We start from the raw sequence: 19,597 nt of genomic DNA on the forward strand, positions 1-19,597 counted from the left end.
TCAAATCCATCATTTTAATCTGCACATCCCAAAAATGCTAATTGAATCAATTATTCAGGAAGAAAGATGAGATGCAGTCCATCTTCTTCTTATAGCTTCATTGATTTAATTATCCGCAAACTGTTCAAGAACTGTGGTTGTCATGTCTCACCTTGAATATCTCCAGTAAAGAGAAACCTCAACCTTCCTTTAAAAATGATTCCATTTCCTAGCTCTTGTGCTAGTTATGATGTTTTCTTAATATTGAACCTAAAACATCCCTGCTGGGGGTTCATTTAATGAAATAGTCTTTACTAATATAAAGATGGATTGATGTGTCTAGAATGTCTTGTATAAAATAGAGTGAAATTGATTTATTTCTTGACCTGATCTAGAATGTAACTTTTTAAATTCAAGTTCTCTTTGTCCTGGTACCTTTGGCAATAACTAGAACAGAGAACAAAATGTAACAAACTCTCTTTCTTAACTCACAGAGCTGGACTATTCTGAACATCAGGAAGATGTGGATTCCCGTGGTTCACTTACCACTACTGCTGGTCATTCCCAGGCTCCATTTATTGTTACGGCTGTGGTGCTTGCAGCTGTTATTTTCACTCTTGTTGGCTTTCTTTTGAAAAGTAAACTGAAGAGACCGATTCCATACGAGATAATGTGAGACGCTAAAGACACCAGCATCTGGCAGACAATGATATCTCAGGGCATTTACGTAATTATTCTGTTTCTAGCCTTTGCACTCAATAACTTTTATGTGACAATTTGCGCTTCAAAGAGAAAGTATGACAAACTTACTGTAATGAGGCTACACTCTGAGTTCTGGTAAATTCAGACTAGAGATGGGCCTGAGGTTAAAACCCCACATCCAAATAACATGGAAAGCTAGGAAAAGTTTGAATCCAGATCCCAATTCTGTAACAAGCTGCCATTTCCAGTAATGGACTGAACCCAAGCCCAGTATTTGACCTACCAGCTCCCTCCTGTCAATCTAGAGCCAGACTTTGCACCTCAGGATCTCTAATTAGATCCCTAATCTAGATAGACCAAAAATACTATCTAGTTTTCATGGTATTCTGCAGTGAGATTCAACAGAGCAACTCTTGTAATATAATGAATGTGTATGCAGGAAGAATGGTCCAGAGGTTAGAGCACTAACCTGGGGTGTGAGTTACTGTTTCACCATAAACTACTTGTGTGACCCAGGGTCAGTCACTTAATCTCTCTGGGCCTTAGTTCCCCATCTGTAAAATGGGGATAACAGCACTTCCCTATCACACAGGGGTGTTGTAAAGATAGCTACAAATAAGATTGTGAGGTGCTCAGATATTACCATGAAGGGAGATATAGAAGTACCTAAGATCGATAGTACTTTGATTTGACAACTTTATTCATAAAAAGGGCAATCTGATATTGGTTTTTATGTTTTATGCATACCTAGCATATCTTTTATGCATACCTGGCACATTTCAGTCACTGCTGATCATCAAGATATTTGGGTGTTAGTGCAATTTTTCTCCTTCATAATCCTCCTTTCACTTCCTTTCAAAACCAGTGTATCTAACACCTCAAATATTCTGACATGGAAATTGTGGTGAAGAGATGGGGGTAAAATCTACATGTGGCAACACCAAATGATCCAAGGTGGTTATATAGAAGAAAGTATTTTTATTTAGTAATCAGCCATGCCTGGAAAAGAAATACAGAAAACATACATCCAGTTACATATGGACTTGCTAAAACACCCTGTTTCAGATTATCTTGAACGTTGCTCTTTAAGGTTTAATTTCTCTTTGAGACAAATGTAATAGATTGTGCTAATTTGTAAAATTGGATGATTTCCAGTCTAAATGAATTTCATATGTAAATTTAGCAATTTACAATCAGAAGTGGAAGTGTTTACAAAGCAATATTTCTACTGGTGTACTTGCAAATAAAATGTTTATGCATCTGAGTTCTGAACTAATGCTTTGTGGTATGAAGAATATGATCTGTCATAAAGAAACTTTGCCGAACATCAATTTGTGCTTTTGTTTCCAAAACAGGGATGGTAAAATCAGTAAGTACATTTAAACAGGCTTTTATAAGGAAATGAGATATTTCTGCTTTTATCCAGTATAAAAAATTATGGAGAATGGGGGTTTAAGAAGTCAGCTATTTGAATGGGATGGGTCACTGATGTTTGATTCAGACATTTTCTCACTCCAAATGTTTCTGTTTTTCTAAAACAGAAACTAAATGTCAAGATTGCAGTGGGGAACAGCTGGGACTGCAAAGCAGCCAATTGCAGCTCCCTGATCCTGAGGCTCACCCTATGCCAGCAGACAATGGTCCCTAAAGAGCCATCCATGGGTCAAGGATCACTGGAGCATAGTGGTGCTCTGGCTGTGCCCACTGCCACCCTCTCAATGTCACCAAAGGTAGGGGTTGCAAGGACAGTAGCATACCAGCTCTGTTCAGCAGCTGGGGACTAAACCCACACCAAAAGAATCATCAACTCGGGAGATGCAGCAGCTTTGCGGTGTGGCCAGAGCTGTGGAGAGATTCTGACTCGTTATTTTTTTAAAGTTACTTTTCTGTAGAGTAGTTGGCCTGAAAAGACATACTGTGTGGATGGATTCTAGATGTCCCATGCATTTGCAGTTCTTGATGTGGGTCCAAGCGCATGCTCCTGCCTTTACTTCCATTGACGCTGATGAGCCATATGCATATTTTATTGGAGAAAGTCCAATACATGTCAGTATGTAATCCCTATACCCTACAGCTAGTGTATTTTTAGTGTTAAAAAGGCCTGAATGGAATATGGTCCTTAATATCTGGCCAATTATTATATTTTAAAACATTTCTGATGACTCCATGAACTCCAAAGGTTTCGCTGATGCAGTTTTTGAAATTTCTTACCCCACTCCTGAATTAACTGGTTTGAACTTCCCTTATCATGAACAGCAGTTCATAGTGATGGGGAAAGTGTTCTGAGAAAATTTGGTATGAGATGGACTGTGTGTTATTGGTACTGGTGGGAGAAGAGACCACATAATCTGTGTGGAGTAGGTAAGATTAATAGAAATAGAATGGAAAAAGACTGAGGCCCAGTCAGTGATTCTCACACTGCTCTACACAGCTTTTGTTGGCAGTCCATGTAGATCTGGCTAGTCATATGGTGCTGGCTATTTTCCTTGTTTCTAGCTAATATCAGGACTTTTTCATGTGAGCAATTATTTTAGCTGCCAAGGAAGTTATGTATTGATAGATGGGACAGGGAGGTGGTTCTGCATCATAGCAAATGGGAAAGGAAGTGGTTCAGTAGATACAGTCTTCATGATGAAAAGGTTTGAGAACCCCAGGGCTAAAGAAAGGAGGATAACAGTACTTCCCTACTTCACAGGGTGAGTATAAATACACTGAAGATTGTGAGCTGCTCATGTATTGCCCTAATGGGATTCATCTAAGTACCTGTAGCAGGGCAGGCTCCGCTCCTGTCCTGTGATCCATACAGTCTTGTGTGCCTCTTCCTTGTTAACATCTCTGTGTGATTTATTAGTATTACCACCACTGTCACAGTCCTCTGCAGCAGCTCTGTCTACAATGTTCTTCAGATGTCAGCCCTTTCTCAAAGGAGAGATCTCACCTTCCTGAGCAGGGCCGGCTCTAACTTTTTTGCCGCCCCAAGCAAAAAAAAAAAAAAAAAGTGCCGCCCCGCCAAACCAAAAACAACGCCCCCCCGAGCGCCGCCCCGCCGAACCAAGATTGGCCGCCCCTTACAAGGTGCTGCCCCAAGCACGTGTTTGGTCGGCTGGTGCCTGGAGCCGGCCCTGTTCCTAAGATTCTTTTCCCCATCTTCACTACCTTCTTGTGCTATTTAACTATCCCTCCAGCTGATGGGACAATTAGCTCCTTAGTGTCCCCTGCCCCATTAGGTAAGTAAGTATTCCATTCCTCAAGTTTTCTCTAGGGCAAGCTAATTAGAACTTAAGTGACCAGAATGCTGGGACAGATCTTGGCTCTCAGCACTCCGTCACGGTACCTAGAACAGATGCATTTAAAATATGCATATACTTATTAGTGGTGCTTCCCTATCTGCTGCCACTTCCCTCCAGGAGAAGGTCTAAGAATGAAGCCTGATTATTGAGGCACATAATAGTCCAGTCTCCTGTGGGTTGTAATACCTTGTTCTAATTTTGGTTGTTTGATTTAGTGGGGAGGGGTTGGGTGGTGGTATGGCCTGTGATATACAGGAGATCAGGTTAGATGATCTGGTGGTTCCTTCTGGCCTTAATTTCTATGACTATGATTTGCATATCTACAACGAGGTGTGCAAGGAGAAAGAAGAAGAGATGTTCAACGATGATGACTGGAAGCTGATGGACCCAGCAAATAAAAATGCCAGGTTACTGCTGGCATTCACGGAGCAGACCCACCTAGTGGTTTGCTGCTTCTGGGCCTGAAAAACAACCACTGACAGCTGGGATCTCGTCGCAATGCAGGTTTGGGATGATGAGCAGTTGCTGCAGAACTTTCAGATGTGGAAGGCCACATTCCTGGATCCGTGTACTGAGCTCCAGCCAGGGACACCAGAATGAGAGCCGCTTCGACAGAGGAGAAGCAAGCAGCAATCACACTCTAGAAGCTTGCAGTGCCAGATTGCTTTCTGTCACTGGCCAATCTATTTGGAGTTGGAAATTCCACAGTGAGGGCCATCGTCATCCAACTCTGAAAGGCCATTAAATGTATCCTCTTGCACAGGACTGTAACTCTCGGCAATTGGGGTGAGGTGATAGACAGGACACACATCTCTATTCTGACATCAACCCACCTAGCCAGTGAGTACATAAACAGAAAGGAATACTTTTCCATGGTCATATAAGCAATGGTGGATCACCGGGGATGCATCACTGATATCAGTTTCGACAGGCCAGGAAAGGTGAATGAGGCTTCCATCTTTAAAAACACAGGACTTTTCTAAAAGCTGCAAGCAGGAACATTCTTTCCTGACTGGTGCATTCCCTTTGGTGATGTTGAAATGCCAATAGTGATTCTGGGGAAAGCAGCCTATCCCTTGATTTCCTGGCTCATAAAGCCGTACACTGGCCACTTCGACAGCATCAAAGAAAAATTGAACGACCAGCTCCGCAGGATGACAGTTGAATGTGATTTTGGTAGATTAAAAGGTCACTGGGGATATTTACTGACTAGTTTGAATCTCAGGAAGGCGAACGTCCCAAATGTTAAATCTGTGAGGTGAAGCGGGAAAGGCTACCGGCAGGATGAGGGGGCAAGGTGGACCAAATATCTGCTGAACTCGAACAGCCAGACATAAGGGCGATTAGAATAGCCAACCATGGAGCTATACAGCTGAGGGAGACCTTAAAAGCATGTTAACAGTCAGCCAGAGTAGTATTGTGTAATGCTTTTATGGACTGCTAGTGTGCCTGAGTGTATGGAGCTTACACTATGGAGTGTGTGTGTGGGGGGGAAGGTAGAAACATTTAAGCAGCAGTGTAAGACAGTAACCCATACTTTAATAAACATTTATGATTATGTGTTAAAAACATACATGTTACAGTGTTTCATTCTTGTTACAAACATGTAGTGCATTGTGGTGATTCTGTTGGTGTTGTTATGGTTTTCCTTGTTTTCCCCTGACACGGGGTGATAATGGTAAGGGTTCATAGCATGCTGCCATCTGTTACATTGGGGGGGTATAGGGAGCAGCAACCATGGATTGGAAAGGCTGCTGTGTCCAAGATCTTTGGGCCTATAGCTCAATAATGCTCTGCAATATCTGAGTTTGTTGCCTGAGCAAATCCATGAGATCCTGATGCACTTCTCAGTGTATCTCTCAGTCCCTTTGCCTCTCCTGCAGAAACCGCTCTCTCCATTCTTGGTCCTTCTCCCTGGTCTCAGACATTTGGCCCCTCCAATCTCTGTGTTCAAGATCAGCAGCGGTAAACAGCTCTGGAGGATCTTGTAGAATGTATCCTCCCTGGTCTGCTTCTTTCTTTGCCTGATCAGGGTCAGATGTTCAACAGGAATGGAGGGGGCACCTCTCAAAGCCAGCCCTCTAGAAGCTATTGGTTACAACAGAAGGATATAGCATTATATTTACAGTCACAATGGAAAGGGAAAAATAGGTTTCAAAACTCCACTGAATAAAGTTTTATTATTCATTATTCCCATAAATTTCTTTAATAAGAAATGCTAATTGTCACTTTAGCTTTAGAGCTCCTCTTTACAGCACCACTCTGCAGCTCAAGCTATGGTGAGTATATGGTCTGTAGCCTGGAAGCTATAGATGCTGGGCGTCCCTGGGCATGAGTATAGGGAAATTGTGGTGAGTAGTGCTAATATTTTCTCAGGCAGTGGTGCTTTTGGCTGATATCTCACTCCTGAGGGTGACAAAAGCACAGAGAACCCAGCTGCTACTGCCATCCCAGAGCTGCCCAGGCCCACATGCTGCTAGTCTGTTTACTGCAATGGTGCTGCAGAACTCATCGCAAAGTGGCATGGGAATGTCTTCTATTGCGGGGAAAGAAACAAGGCTGCCATCCTTTGCAATTCTAAGGAAGGGTAGAAGGGAGAACAGCAAAATAGAGACAATGGATTTCAGGAAGGCGGATTTTGGTAAGCTCAGAGAGCTGATAGGTAAGGTCCCATGGGAATCAAGACTGGGGGGAAAAACAACTGAGGAGAGTTGGCAGTTTTTCAAAGGGACACTATTAAGGGCCCAAAAGCAAGCTATTCCGCTGGTTAGAAAAGATAGAAAATGTGGCAAAAGACCACCTTGGCTTAACCACGAGATCTTGCATGATCTAAAAAATAAAAAGGAGTCATATAAAAAATGGAAACTAGGACAGATTACAAAGGATGAATATAGGCAAACAACACAGGAATGCAGGGGCAAGATTAGAAAGGCAAAGGCACAAAATGAGCCTGAATCCACCAGCACCTCTGGACTGACGTTGGTTATCAAAGGGTGTTGGAGCTGCTTAGGGAGTTGAAGAGGTGTTAGATGCTGATTGGCCAGCACCAGGCTACTGGTGGACAAGTGCTGGTGTGGACTGCTGGGGAGAGGGGAAGAGTGTCAACCCAGCCTGGATCCCCCTATTGGGGCTTGGCATTTCCTGACCTGGGCACAGATCAGACTTTGGCAGGGCAGCTTGTTGCAAAGTGTCCCAGGTGCCTGCAGTATCAGCAAAGGCCCAATGCATTGATTTTTCTCCATGTCGAGAGGTGAGGCCGGACTCCGCCCATGCAAGTTCATCTTTAATATAGTTGTTGAGACTGAGCTGGAAACAATAACATTGGTTGGCTTCAGTCCATTCGTTATCTACTACTAAGCATTAAAAATGCCGCTGCATATTTAGCAACTGGCTGGCATCCCTGTTGCACCACCTGAAGCGTGACTTCGGCCATAAACTTGTGACTTGGGTCATCAAAGATCACTGCCGTAGCTTTAATGAAGTCCTCAAATTGTCCCAGAAGTGGGGTAGATTTTTCCAGAAGCCCATACACCCAAGTCAGGGCACTCCATGGTAAGCAGGCTGATAATCAGTCCTACTCAGGCTTGGTCAGTGGGGTATGACTGTGGGCATAGCAGCAGTAGGAGCTAACACTGATTTAAGAACCCAATAAATTTGTCGCAGTCACCATTAAACTTGTCAGATGGGGAAGCTTGTGCTTGTGGGGGTTGGTGCTAATGGCAGAGCAACTTGAGCTTGCAGGACCACATTCTGTGGCTGCAGGGCAGCAGTCTGGGCCTGCAATGTCTTTATGGCGCCTACTATCTCAATCAGAGATACTGGCCTTTGCATTATACCAGATCTGGCTCCCTTATTTTTTGCATTAGAGCCGCTCAAACTGTCAGTGACAGGGATATGGGCAGCTGTGCTTAGAGCTGAAGTTAGGCCTAGTGGTTACAGCAGGAGTTGGTAGCCAGGAATCAGAGCTCAGGGTCACAGCTAGAGTTAGTGGCCAGACGTCAGACCGAAGATCAGAGCTGGAATCAAAAGTCAGGAATTGGAGCTTAGGCTCAGAACAGGGTTACCTGGAGTGAGGCAAGTCAGGAGCAAGACTGGGAACAAGCAGGATCCATCACAGCTGAGGGTGAAGGCTTTGAATAGCCGCTGAACTGCTGCTGGGCTTAAGAGTAGTCTGCTGACCCTTCCAGCCAATTAGGCAGTGTAACCAATCAGGCAGCCTACTGCAGGCCAGCTGGGCTCCTAGGTTGGTCAGAGACTGGCTCTGCTGCAGACACTGCTTCCAGACTGGCTTTCCTGCAGGCCCTGATTCCTGACACTCCCTACAAGTGGAGGTTAACAGCACTAATCTATGGCCTCTCCTGTACAAACTAGTGCCACTCACCTGCGGAGAAGGTCCTAAATCAGCTAGCATCAAACACCCATGTGTAAGAGCTGCACAGCCATACTGCCTTAACCTGTGGAGCTATGATCCACCACAAACTATGCAATGTCAGATTGGATCAGTTCTTGGATAGAGACCTACAAGGAAAACCCAGGGGCTACAGAAAGTGGTATTGGTGATTCAGTACCTGGCACTCTTCCCTCTGAAATAGAATCATACTATTTCTCCAGCACAGTGTTACCATGCTGGGTTACTGGTGGTGGTATGTAGTTGTGACCACTAAATAGCCCCCCACCACACCCTACATGACACTTAGAGAATAGGGATAAAGAACTCTGCATGTTGGCCAAATTCTAATTCATCTAAATATTTTTTTTCCTTCTGAGAGTTCCCCTGAAGTTTCCACTTCTCATCCTAAACTGTTGAGTAGTGTTTCTGTATGCATTTCCCATCAGAAATGGCTGCATTCCAATACTAGCTCAACTTAATATCTAGTTTGAAGTAGGCATTTATAAAGAATTTAGAGACTGCTTCTGGATGAAAGGTGCTATATCAATGTAAGATCAGCATCAATAACCATTATGTCACCTCCTCCCAATCCAATTTTATTTCTTTCACCTGCATATGTACTAGACATAGTTGGCAGTATGGAAGACTGTCACATGCAAAACTCTCTCTCTTTTCTCCAATGAGTGGTTCTATAGTTTGTGTGACTTCAATATGCTCCCATGATTATTTTTACTGAATACTTCAAGTTCTAATCATAAATATCAAGAAGAGCTAAATACAGCAGCAGTCAAGGTCTGGAAAAAGGTCTGAAGCCAGCTTTGATTTGACACTGACTCCTAAGTGTTTCTGCTCTCCTTCAGGAAACCTACCTGCATTGGGGCAAACACATTGTTCAAGAAATATTCAGGTGCCATTTGGACAGTGTTTTCCACAGCCAGCAAGGTGAACATTCACATTGGCATAGGAGCCACCATCTCGATTTTAAAGACAACTTTAGTGTTTGATTAAAGATGCTGCACTGAAGCTGACATTCAGGAAATCCTGACATCTGGTTGACTGAAGCAAAGGGCCCTAAAAGCAAACAGTTGCTAAATATGCAGCGGCATTTTTAATGCTTAGTAGTAGATAACGAATGGACTGAAGCCAACCAATGTTATTGTTTCCAGCTCAGTCTCAACAACTATATTAAAGATGAACTTGCATGGGCGGAGTCCGGCCTCACCTCTCGACATGGAGAAAAATCAATGCATTGGGCCTTTGCTGATACTGCAGGCACCTGGGACACTTTGCAACAAGCTGCCCTGCCAAAGTCTGATCTGTGCCCAGGTCAGGAAATGCCAAGCCCCAATAGGGGGATCCAGGCTGGGTTGACACTCTTCCCCTCTCCCCAGCAGTCCACACCAGCACTTGTCCACCAGTAGCCTGGTGCTGGCCAATCAGCATCTAACACCTCTTCAACTCCCTAAGCAGCTCCAACACCCTTTGATAACCAACGTCAGTCCAGAGGTGCTGGTGGATTCAGGCAGTTTCATGCCTGGAGTTTGCCCGAGCACACAATATCCCCACCCAGTATCAGGACTCCCCCGAGTTAGTGGAGGCTATAGATCAGTCACTCCTTTCATTGGGACCAGTCACCCAACAGATGGCTCCCTTAGAGATAACAATTCTTTAAGGCCACTGAGAAGTCCTCCCACTTGACCTTATTTGTGCTCCACATTCAACAGTTGTCCTTGGCATTCCCTGGTTTGTCAATCATGATCCGCTCATCTGCTGGTGGTCAGGCATGGTATACTTTGACTCCCTGTCTTGCCAGCAATCCTGTTTCCAAGAGTGGTCCAGAAACCAACAACCCTCTGCAGTTTATTCTGTCCTCTAAAGAATTCAGAGAGGTAAAGAGAGGATCCAAAGGCAACTCTGGCAATTGCTACAACTGCCTCAACACCTGCAGGTTTTCCTGTTAAATATCAATGCTATGTCAACATGTTTGGCAAAAAGAAACCCGATACTCTTAATCAAAGCTATAACTGCTCCATTGACTTCCAGCCAGAAGCAGAAGTTCCCTTTTGATGCATTTACTCCCTCTATGAAACTAAACTATGGGCACTCTGGAGCCAGCTCAAGGAAAATATGCAGAAGGGGTTCATTCTCCCCTCCATGTTTCCAGTGGGGTCCCCTTTTCTTCATGGTGAAGAAAGACAGCTCCCTCTAGCCTTGTGTGGACTATCAATCTCTGAACAAGATTACAATCCAAAACTTGTACCCCTTACCATTTACTAATGAATGGTTCGAAAGACTCCACTTTACCTAGGTTTTCACAAAACTGGATCTCCACAGAGCTTATAATCTGGTGAATATCCAGGAAGGAGACAAATGAGAACTGTCTTATGTACCAGGTAAGGCCATTTCAAGTATTTAATCATGTCATTTGGATTGTGCAATGCCCTGGCAACTTTCCAGCATTTCATAAATGACATCTTTACGGACATTCTGGACCAATTTTTCATCATTTACATGGACAACATCCTCATTTTCTTTGAAAGTCAGGACTCCACAGTCGTCATGTCAGGACTCCACTGTCTCGGGGGGCCTCTGTCAAAGCCATCTCTATGTGAAGCTTGAGAAATGTGAGTTCAAAAAGGACACAGTGGAATTCTTGGGATGTATCATCTCACCTGAGGGGCTCACCATGGACTCGCATAAGGTGGCAGCAATATCTGACTGGGCTGCACCTAGGGTGACCAGATGTCCTGATTTTATAGGGACAGTCCCGATATTCGGCGCTTTTTGTTATATAGGTGCCTATTACCCCTCCACCCCCATCCCGATTTTTCACACTTGCTATCTGGTCACCCTAGCTGCACCCACAAACATATGCAGGGGTTAGATAAGGGACAACCTAGGTATTGAAACTATGCCACAAATTGCTGGTCTTGGGCCACTTTGGCCTATTCAAGACCTGAAATTTTGTCTTGAGAATCTTCTGGTGGACAGGCCTATGAGCTTACAACAAGGATTATATAAGGTCCTTTGACCTCTGCCCCCAAACCAAGAATCCACAATCAAGATCCCTAAGTTGGACCTCTGCCCAAGGCTCTGCAGCCTTGGTCTACTATATCATTGTAGATCTGCTATGCTCCCAGGGACTCTAGTTGTTCTAGACCTCCTAACAAAGATGGCAAACTTTGTTCCTTGCCATTCCTACTGCACAGAGGACACTCACCTGATCCAAGAAAATGTCTTCCATTATCACGAGTTACTAATGGGCATTGTATCGAACTGGGATCCCTGGTTCATCTCCCAATTCTGGTGGGAATTTCTCAGACTCCTTCGCATTGAGTCTCTCACCTTGTCCACCTACCACCTGCAGACTAGTTGACTCTCACTGTTTGCCCATCAATTCTTGGAGCAGTATCTTTGCTGCTTTCTGAGTAACCCCCAGGACAAATGGCTCCCTCTGCTGTGCTACACTAAATTCACATATAATAATGCAATTAACACCTTGATGCAACATAGCCCATTCTTTGCAAAATTTGGCTTCCACTCCTGCTTCCACTCACACTTGCCCAAGAGTTCCCCAGTAGTGTCCACCATGGATTTAGCCTCCCACCTACACTGGGTGAGCACCAGGAGCACAAGAAACACTTGAAGTCCTCCAAAGAAGCCAATAAACACCAAGCAGACAAGACCATAAGTTTGCCCCCAATCTGGCTGTAGGGAGCAAGTTGTGGCTTTCTGCCCAGAACCTTAAAATGAGCTGCCCATCCACCAAACTAGCTAACCAATACCTGGGCCCCTTCAAGATTGGGCTAACCCAGTGGCCTTCAGGTTACATCTCCTTGAGTCCTTCAAGATCCACCAGTCTTACACATCTCACTCTTAAAGTCCTACACCAAGAACCAATACCCAAACCGTTCCAACACACCACCATCACCCATAATGGTCCATTGACAGGAGGACAATGTTTCCTACTATATTTTAATGGTTTTGAGTTGCAGGGTTTCAGTTCCATACTTTTAATGTAATTATATTATTTTAAGAATGGTTCAGGAGTCTTGATTTATTAATTACTTAAATGCCGATGGCATGCTTGGTGCTGTATAAGACACATGATGAGTGTTAATTATTTCCCTCCTAAGTTTGTCAAGCTGGGCAATCATGGCTTGATGTGATCCCCAGTTACCTCTTCCTAGTCTGATTGGGGGCAATCAGTTGCCAGGCAGGCATAATTCAGAATGTATAATTAATTAAGGGAAGGCAATCTCAGCCAAAGAGTTCCCCACATCTAGCTAGTGAAGCCATGTGCTGGAAACTTTTCTGTGCACTCTTTTGGCTAGAATAAAGCTGCTTACTGTAAACATTGTGATTAATATATTAGTAGAACCCTCACAAAATAATTTTGTTACATAAGGTAAAGATGCGCTCAAACCTAAATTCTGGATCCAATCTCTCCCAAACTTTGAGGAGGTTGAAATCTAGATCTGAACTTTGTATTTGGATCCTCTCTCTAGGAATTGCCATACTGTATCCAGAGCTATGGTTCACCATCCTGTTTCCAGCAATGGCCAGTACTGGATGTTTCAGAGGAAGGTACAAGAAATCCTGCACATGTGAATTATGGGTGTATAGGATTTTGGAAACTTCCTGCCCCTATGAAGTTTCCTCCTTGCCCTTAATTGTTGGAGGTTGGCTTATGTTCCACTAGATAAGGCAAGTTGAATTTTTCATTGTTGGCATATGGGAATAATAATTCAGTGTAATAAATGGACCCTTTAAATAAGCTCTTACAAAACTGTGTGTATTAAATGACAAATTGACTGCATTGTTGTTATAGAGCATGGGACTGGTAGAAATTAGTAGGTTAACATGCAATAAAAAAAATCCACGAGGTACCTGCTGGTTTGTTTGCTATGTGTTACAGATAATGTCTAGCCTGATTTTGAAATTAGTAAATTGTTAACCCAGTTTCAGAGATGTATTGTATAATGACAGCTTCTACAGTGCTAGCGTGTGAATAACAAGCGCATAGTTCTCATATTCAGTTTCTTATGTCAAGTCAGCTATGAAAGATTAAAGAATCTCGTGTTTATTTAGTAATGTGACCCTCATTGCCATATGGGAGCTCCATTGTATGTGCTGCCGTTGCCATTGGATTGCTATTGTAAGTGCTTTGCCCAAGGGTGAAGGTGACAGGGAGTGAAGAGATTGGCAGTATCAGAACAAAACTGAAGGGATGTTTTTAATTTAGAGAGTTTAAAGTGTGTGTGTGTGTGGGGGGGGAAATCTTTCTGAACCATAAGTTTAGGACGTGTCATTAGAACCCTTTGGACCAAATTAATTGCTGGTATAGTTTTAGTGAGTGACACTAGGAATGAATTTGGCCCCACCAGCATATATTAACACCATCTCTGTATAAAATTTCTTTTACCACTTGTGCATGGTTGCTCTATAGCCACAACAGTTGTCCTTTGCCACGGAGTTTTTTAGCTGGCAATTTCCTTCAGATGTCCCTTACTGGCCAGAACTAGACAAGACTGACTCCCTCCCTCCCTCCTGTGAAGTGCTCCTGCTGCAGGATGTTTTGCAGGCCCTTCACTATGACTCGGCTGCTTTATTTTACTCCTGGGCCCCCTCTTCCTTCAGATGTCTCTTAAAGGTGAGGAAACCCCTGTCCTTCCTTCTCCCTCGTTTGCCACATCTCACTAGGATGTACAGGTTGTGTATTCTGTTTAAAAAAACTGGGTCTTTTTCTCCAGCTTGAGAACTGATGGTTCCTCCCTCTCCTAATTTGTGATCTCAGTTTCCCATGGCATTGATTCTACCAGTACTAGCTCCACTCCACCACTTTTTTCCCTTAAGGAGAACTGCATTTTTGTTCACTCTCTCTCTAAATAAAGGCACCCACCCTGACACTGTATGTGGGACATGAGCTAACCTTTTTACATGAAGTCTATATGCCCATATCAGGATTAAGTAAAGCTTACAGAGATTCTAGCATGGGGTCTTATGCAATACCCACTAAAGGAAACTGTGAAACAATAGTCTGTGATATGCTTTAGAGAGTCCACTGCAGCCTCATAGATATACGCAGTGCTACAAAATATTAGGTCAGCTTTGTAATGCTTCGGACTATACTTAAATTAAAATTATATACTGCATAATATATTATATAATACTCAAATTAAAAAATAATTTTGCACAGGAGCTTACAGAACATTTAATAAGGCTGCAGGCATCCTCTGAAGTGACGAGGTGTAGTTCCATACTATCCTGGGATGCTCATGAGTTCAAAGTATTCTAAGGGACAGCCCAGAACTCAGAGTTGGTGAGAACCCTCTTTCCCCAGAAGTTTTTGCTGTTATATTTGCAGTGGGACTTGCCTTCGTGACAAACTCTCTTCATACTGTCTGTAAACTGTGCCTGCTGCAGAACTACCAGTAATTGTAATACTTAGTTATGGTCTGTCCCATGCATTTTTGTGTTAGGCTGCATGCAATTGAGTTACCTCCAGTTTGCAGGGTTATGAAACTCTCCCCAAAAGTATGGAAGATAATTGGGAGCTAAAGAGACTTTATGTGATCATAGAATCATAGAATATCAGGGTTGGAAGGACCTCAGGAGGTCATCTAGTCCAACCCCTTGCTCAAAGCAGGACCAATTCCCAACTAAATCATCCCAGCCAGGGCTTTGTCAAGCCTGACCTTAAAAACCTCTAAGGAAGGAGATTCCACCACCTCCCTAGGTAACCCATTCCAGTGCTTCACCACCCTCCTAGTGAAAAAGTTTTTCCTAATATCCAACCTAAACCTCCCCCACTGCAACTTTAGACCATTACTCCTTGTTCTGTCATCTGCCACCACTGAGAACAGTCTAGATCCATCCTCTTTGGAACCCCCTTTCAGGTAGTTGAAAGCAGCTATCAAATCCCCCCTCATTCTTCTCTTCTGCAGACTAAACAATCCCAGTTGCCTCAGCCTCTCCTCATAAGTCAGTGGTCCCTAAACTTTTTTGTCTGGCGGGTGCCAGACCACGAGCCACGGAGGACCATGGTGACGGACGAGCATCGGCTGAAATGCCGCCGAGAAGCGGCAACGTCAATAGGCATCGCCGCCGAGAAGCAGCGTCATCCAGAGGCATCGCCGCTGAAATGCCTCCGAAAATCGGTGACATTTCGGCGGCGATGCCTCTGGATGATGCTGCTTCTTGGCCGCATTTCGGCGGATGCTCGTCCGCCGGCCAGTACGCGGGCACACTTAGATGCCCCGGTGGGCGCCATGGCGCCCGCGGGCACTGCGTTAGGGACCCCTATCATAAGTCATGTGTTCCAGCCCCCTAATCATTTTTGTTGCCCTCCGCTGGACTCTTTCCAATTTTTCCACATCCTTCTTGTAGTGTGGGGCCCAAAACTGGACACACTACTCCAGATGAGGCCTCACCAATGTTGAATAGAGGGGAATGATCACGTCCTTCGATCTGCTGGCAATGCCGCTACTTATACAGCCCCAAATGCTGTTAGCTTTCTTGGCAACATCTTATGGTAATGTTCCATTTTGGGTCTGCAGTCTTCATCCTACCTCTTTTGTACCCCATGCAAGTCTGCTGACGGGGCGGGTGGCAGCAAAGGGGGCAATTGCAGTAGCGGCGGTCAGGAGCCCCAGGCCCTTTTAAATTGCCCAGGTGGGCTGCAGGGCTCCTAGGCATAGGTGCCGCGTGGGTGCTGAGCACCCACCGACGGACCCCTCCTTCCCACCACAGAGCCTCCTGTCAGCAGCGGGCCCCACCGATTAGTTCATCCCTGTCCCCGCCAGTGCCTCCTTCCCGCCGCCGTCAGCTGTTTGGCAGTGTGCCGGAGGCATTGGGGAGAGGGGGTGGAGCGGGGCTGGGAAGAGATGGAGCGGGCCTCAGTGATGCATGGCCCAGATGCCAAGAGTGGAAGGGGTGGTTGCCTGAGAGAGCCTGGCTGGGGTGGTGACTTCCGCTCCTGGCTCAGGTGCTGGGGTCCCCGGCTACCGGGGAGCGGAAGCCGCTTCCTCCCAGCCAGCTGCCGGGCAGAGCTGCAGAGCAGCAACCTGGAGGGGCCAACATTAAAAGGGGCTCCCTCCTGCTCCTGCTCCTGCCTGCCAGGGAGAGTAGCAAAATGTGCTGGGGGGGGGCAGGTGCAGTGGGAGGACAAAGAGCCCCCCCCGCAGGTAACATGGGGCATGGAGAGTGCAGTGGCCCTGGGGTGGGCACGGGGTGGGTGGGGGACACGTAACCTGCCCTTTAGATCGTGCCCCCCCCACTAGGGGGAGGGACCAGTTGTTTATGGGGCACCCTCGGGGGAGGGGGTGGAACAGGGGTTGGAAGAGGTGGGGTGGGCCGGGGCTGGGGCATTGGGGAAAGGGGCCTAGGATGAGTGGGAGGGTCGAGCACCTCCCGGTAAATCTGGAAGTCAGCGGCTGTGTTCCTAGGCGTGTGCGGGGTGGTACTGGTGGTGGTTAAGGCAGCCGGGCAGGTATGTGGAAGCCCTGTCTGTGCCAGAAGAGCACACCCAGCAGTGCAGCCAGCAGATCGCAGGGGCCCATTGACTCTTCTGCCCTGGGGCCCGGAATTCCTGTCGGTGGGCCTGACCCCATGGGAGGGGTAAGGGGTGAGGTTGTGCTATGGTCAGGGATAGGCATTTCTTTGGTCTTTTAGTGTTTTATACCTTCCCCCAAAACCCCCTTTGCTCCTCCCACATCTTTGCTTGACTTTGCCTTGAGAGAAGAGCCAGGCGGCCTTCCACTGTATGCTCATATATTACAGTCCCACCACTCCCACCTGCAACATTTTAACTGTTCTGATCTGTTCCCATTATACTAACAAACCCATTTGGCTAGGCAGAAGCAACACACCCAGTGTCTTTGTTCACTCATGTTAGTATAAGAGTATCAAAAGGTCAAACCCAAAATTCTATCCCAGGCTGACAAACAAGCCTATATACTAACAGTGTCTTACTGTCTCTGTAGAGGCTGCGAACTTAATACTTTCTCTGTGAGGGTCCAGAGAGAGGGACTGATCCCTGCAGTAGGATGATTTGGGGGTGAATTTGGGGCTGGAAGATACTAAGTTCAGCCTGCGAAGATTAACCAAGTTGGGCAAAGCCCGTGCGAGGCTAGTGGGCTGCCGGCAGGTTGCTGGGGTCAGAGCTCTGGATCAAAGCTGCACAGCCACAAGACACCCATGATTACAAGGCAAACAGTGACCAAACCTGTTACTGGCCTGGGAGAACCCCCAAATGTCACAAGTCAATAAGACACTAATAAAATATTAAATAAACTATTGCCAAATATTTGTATGTGATGCTGTGATTCAATCATATTCCTGAATGATGTACTGCAGACAACTGATTGACCTTTCAAACACCATGAAAAATTCCTTCGTGGGGAATGGCCACCCCACCACTTCCTACAGTCTCAAAGATTTCCCCCCTTTTATTCCACCAGCAGTAGCTGGGAAGAATAAAGCATCTGGATCCACTCTAGAGGTAAATTTTGATTCATACATGAGTCAAACTTATGTGGGATAATTTATGCCAAAAGTTCTCCTTCAAGAAGTATGAAATGCTATTGTTTAAATATTATCTTCCGGCAGAGACCACAAGGTTATAAAAATAAAATTAAATGCAAGTAGTATACAGCTCGATAGCATTTATCACCATGCAATTTTGACAGGTCTGTATGCCCCATTTAGGGCTTATGTCCCGCCTTCCCACCCCATTTCCGTTGGCGCCAAATTTTGGTGCCGTCGGCCATTTTGAAAAAAAAATTGTGTGTGTGTGTATTTGACTAGGGGATGTGTTGTGTGTGTTTGTGCTTGGGTACATGGAGAGAAAAAGGTTGAAAGAAGAGAGTGAGAGAGTGTAAAGATGAAAAAAGAAAGTTTGAGTAACATTTAGAGAAAAAAGGAAAGAAAGGTTCTTTGGGGAGGTAGAGAGAGAGAGGCTTTTAAAGGGTAGGTTATTCAAGAATAGAAAGAGAGGAAAAAATAAAGCAGTAAGAGAGTCTGTGTTACTGAACACATGCAGAGCGAAACATCCTACCCCAGCGACTGTTGATAGTGAAATCATAGTTGTTCTGGGTGATGAGCCTAGGGAGCTAGCCCCACCTTTTGGTGAACCAATCAGAGGTTGTTTTACAGCTAGGTCACAGAATGCACTTGTTAAACCAATTCTAGATTTTAAACAAGAACCTTTTAGAAATGAACTATTGCGTGGTGGGTTATTTGAAAAACTCTAACCAATAAGCATTTGGCCCTGTGTATAAAAACACGTATTTTTGCGAGTGGGTCTTTAAAACTGGGAACCTAGACACAAAGACATGTCCATGTACAGGACGCCTACAGAAGCCAAGAAGCTGGAATTGCCCCTGGGTACACCCGTATGTGTTCAGAAGAGAAGGCCTCTTTACGCTTATTTTGCTAACGAGGCAGGACCATTGCAGAACCCCATGTTTCATCCTGTAATTGAACCGAAGAAAGAGGAAGACTTTATGGAGCCACTGCCATTTGTAAAATAGAAAAAGGATAAAGTGCGAAAAAAATTTGTTGGCGGATTTGGAGAAAGCTGACTCGAAGGCAGAGGCAAGACCCTTTTTATAACAAATTAATGAAAAATTCGAAATGTTTTATGAATATCGATGGTTAAATATTTTTGTTTTTTATAGATAGGAATGGAAGAAGAGCCTGTATACGAGGACATGGCAACTGAGGGACGGTCGGAGGATAGCGATGTTGAGAACCAGCCGATAGACCCCGAGTCATGGAAAGACGGCAACGTTGTTACGGTAAAAGCAAGTGAAAGCTTTACCAGTTGTGAAAAAATTATTACATTTACGCACTTTAAAATGATTTTTTTGTTTTTTTTGGACAGATAGCCAAGCCGGGTCCGTACAAGATTACTGCCCTGGTGTGTGACGAGTGGTCGACAGGTGCAGACCCAGAAGCACATGAGGAGGTAAAAACAGCTTAAATTATTTGAAAGAAAAAAAATATCTATGTAAGCCACTGGTTAAACGTTACTATACGGTTGTGCTTAATAATAGGTTGCTGAAACAATGATCGATGGAGCTCCTGCCAGTGGTGATTCAGAAACAAATGACACAAACAGGGGGTGCAGCGAGCGGTTGTCAACTGTAGAACCAAAAGAACATGATGAGGTAAAAGTTACTTAGAAATTCTTGAAAGAAATATAAATATAAACATATATAAGGGGAGGTTAAAC

The 19,597-nt window shown here is 44.9% G+C and overlaps 1 protein-coding gene across 1 annotated transcript in view; it reads left to right on the forward strand.

Moving 5' to 3' along the window:
* LOC135881086 (deleted in malignant brain tumors 1 protein-like) overlaps window positions 1–19,597 on the forward strand; it is a 124,136-nt gene that overhangs the window by 45,441 nt on the left and 59,098 nt on the right. Inside the window, exons 21-29 of the mRNA XM_065407591.1 lie at window positions 474–651; window positions 4,187–4,378; window positions 9,222–9,303; window positions 10,086–10,250; window positions 15,309–15,652; window positions 18,686–18,884; window positions 19,041–19,160; window positions 19,247–19,330; window positions 19,419–19,532. Coding sequence (XP_065263663.1) covers window positions 474–651; window positions 4,187–4,378; window positions 9,222–9,303; window positions 10,086–10,250; window positions 15,309–15,652; window positions 18,686–18,884; window positions 19,041–19,160; window positions 19,247–19,330; window positions 19,419–19,532 — 1,478 coding nt within the window. The remainder of the gene's footprint in view (window positions 1–473; window positions 652–4,186; window positions 4,379–9,221; window positions 9,304–10,085; window positions 10,251–15,308; window positions 15,653–18,685; window positions 18,885–19,040; window positions 19,161–19,246; window positions 19,331–19,418; window positions 19,533–19,597) is intronic.

The sequence above is a fragment of the Emys orbicularis genome, chromosome 7 (assembly GCF_028017835.1).
Source record: "Emys orbicularis isolate rEmyOrb1 chromosome 7, rEmyOrb1.hap1, whole genome shotgun sequence".
NCBI lineage: Eukaryota > Metazoa > Chordata > Testudines > Emydidae > Emys > Emys orbicularis.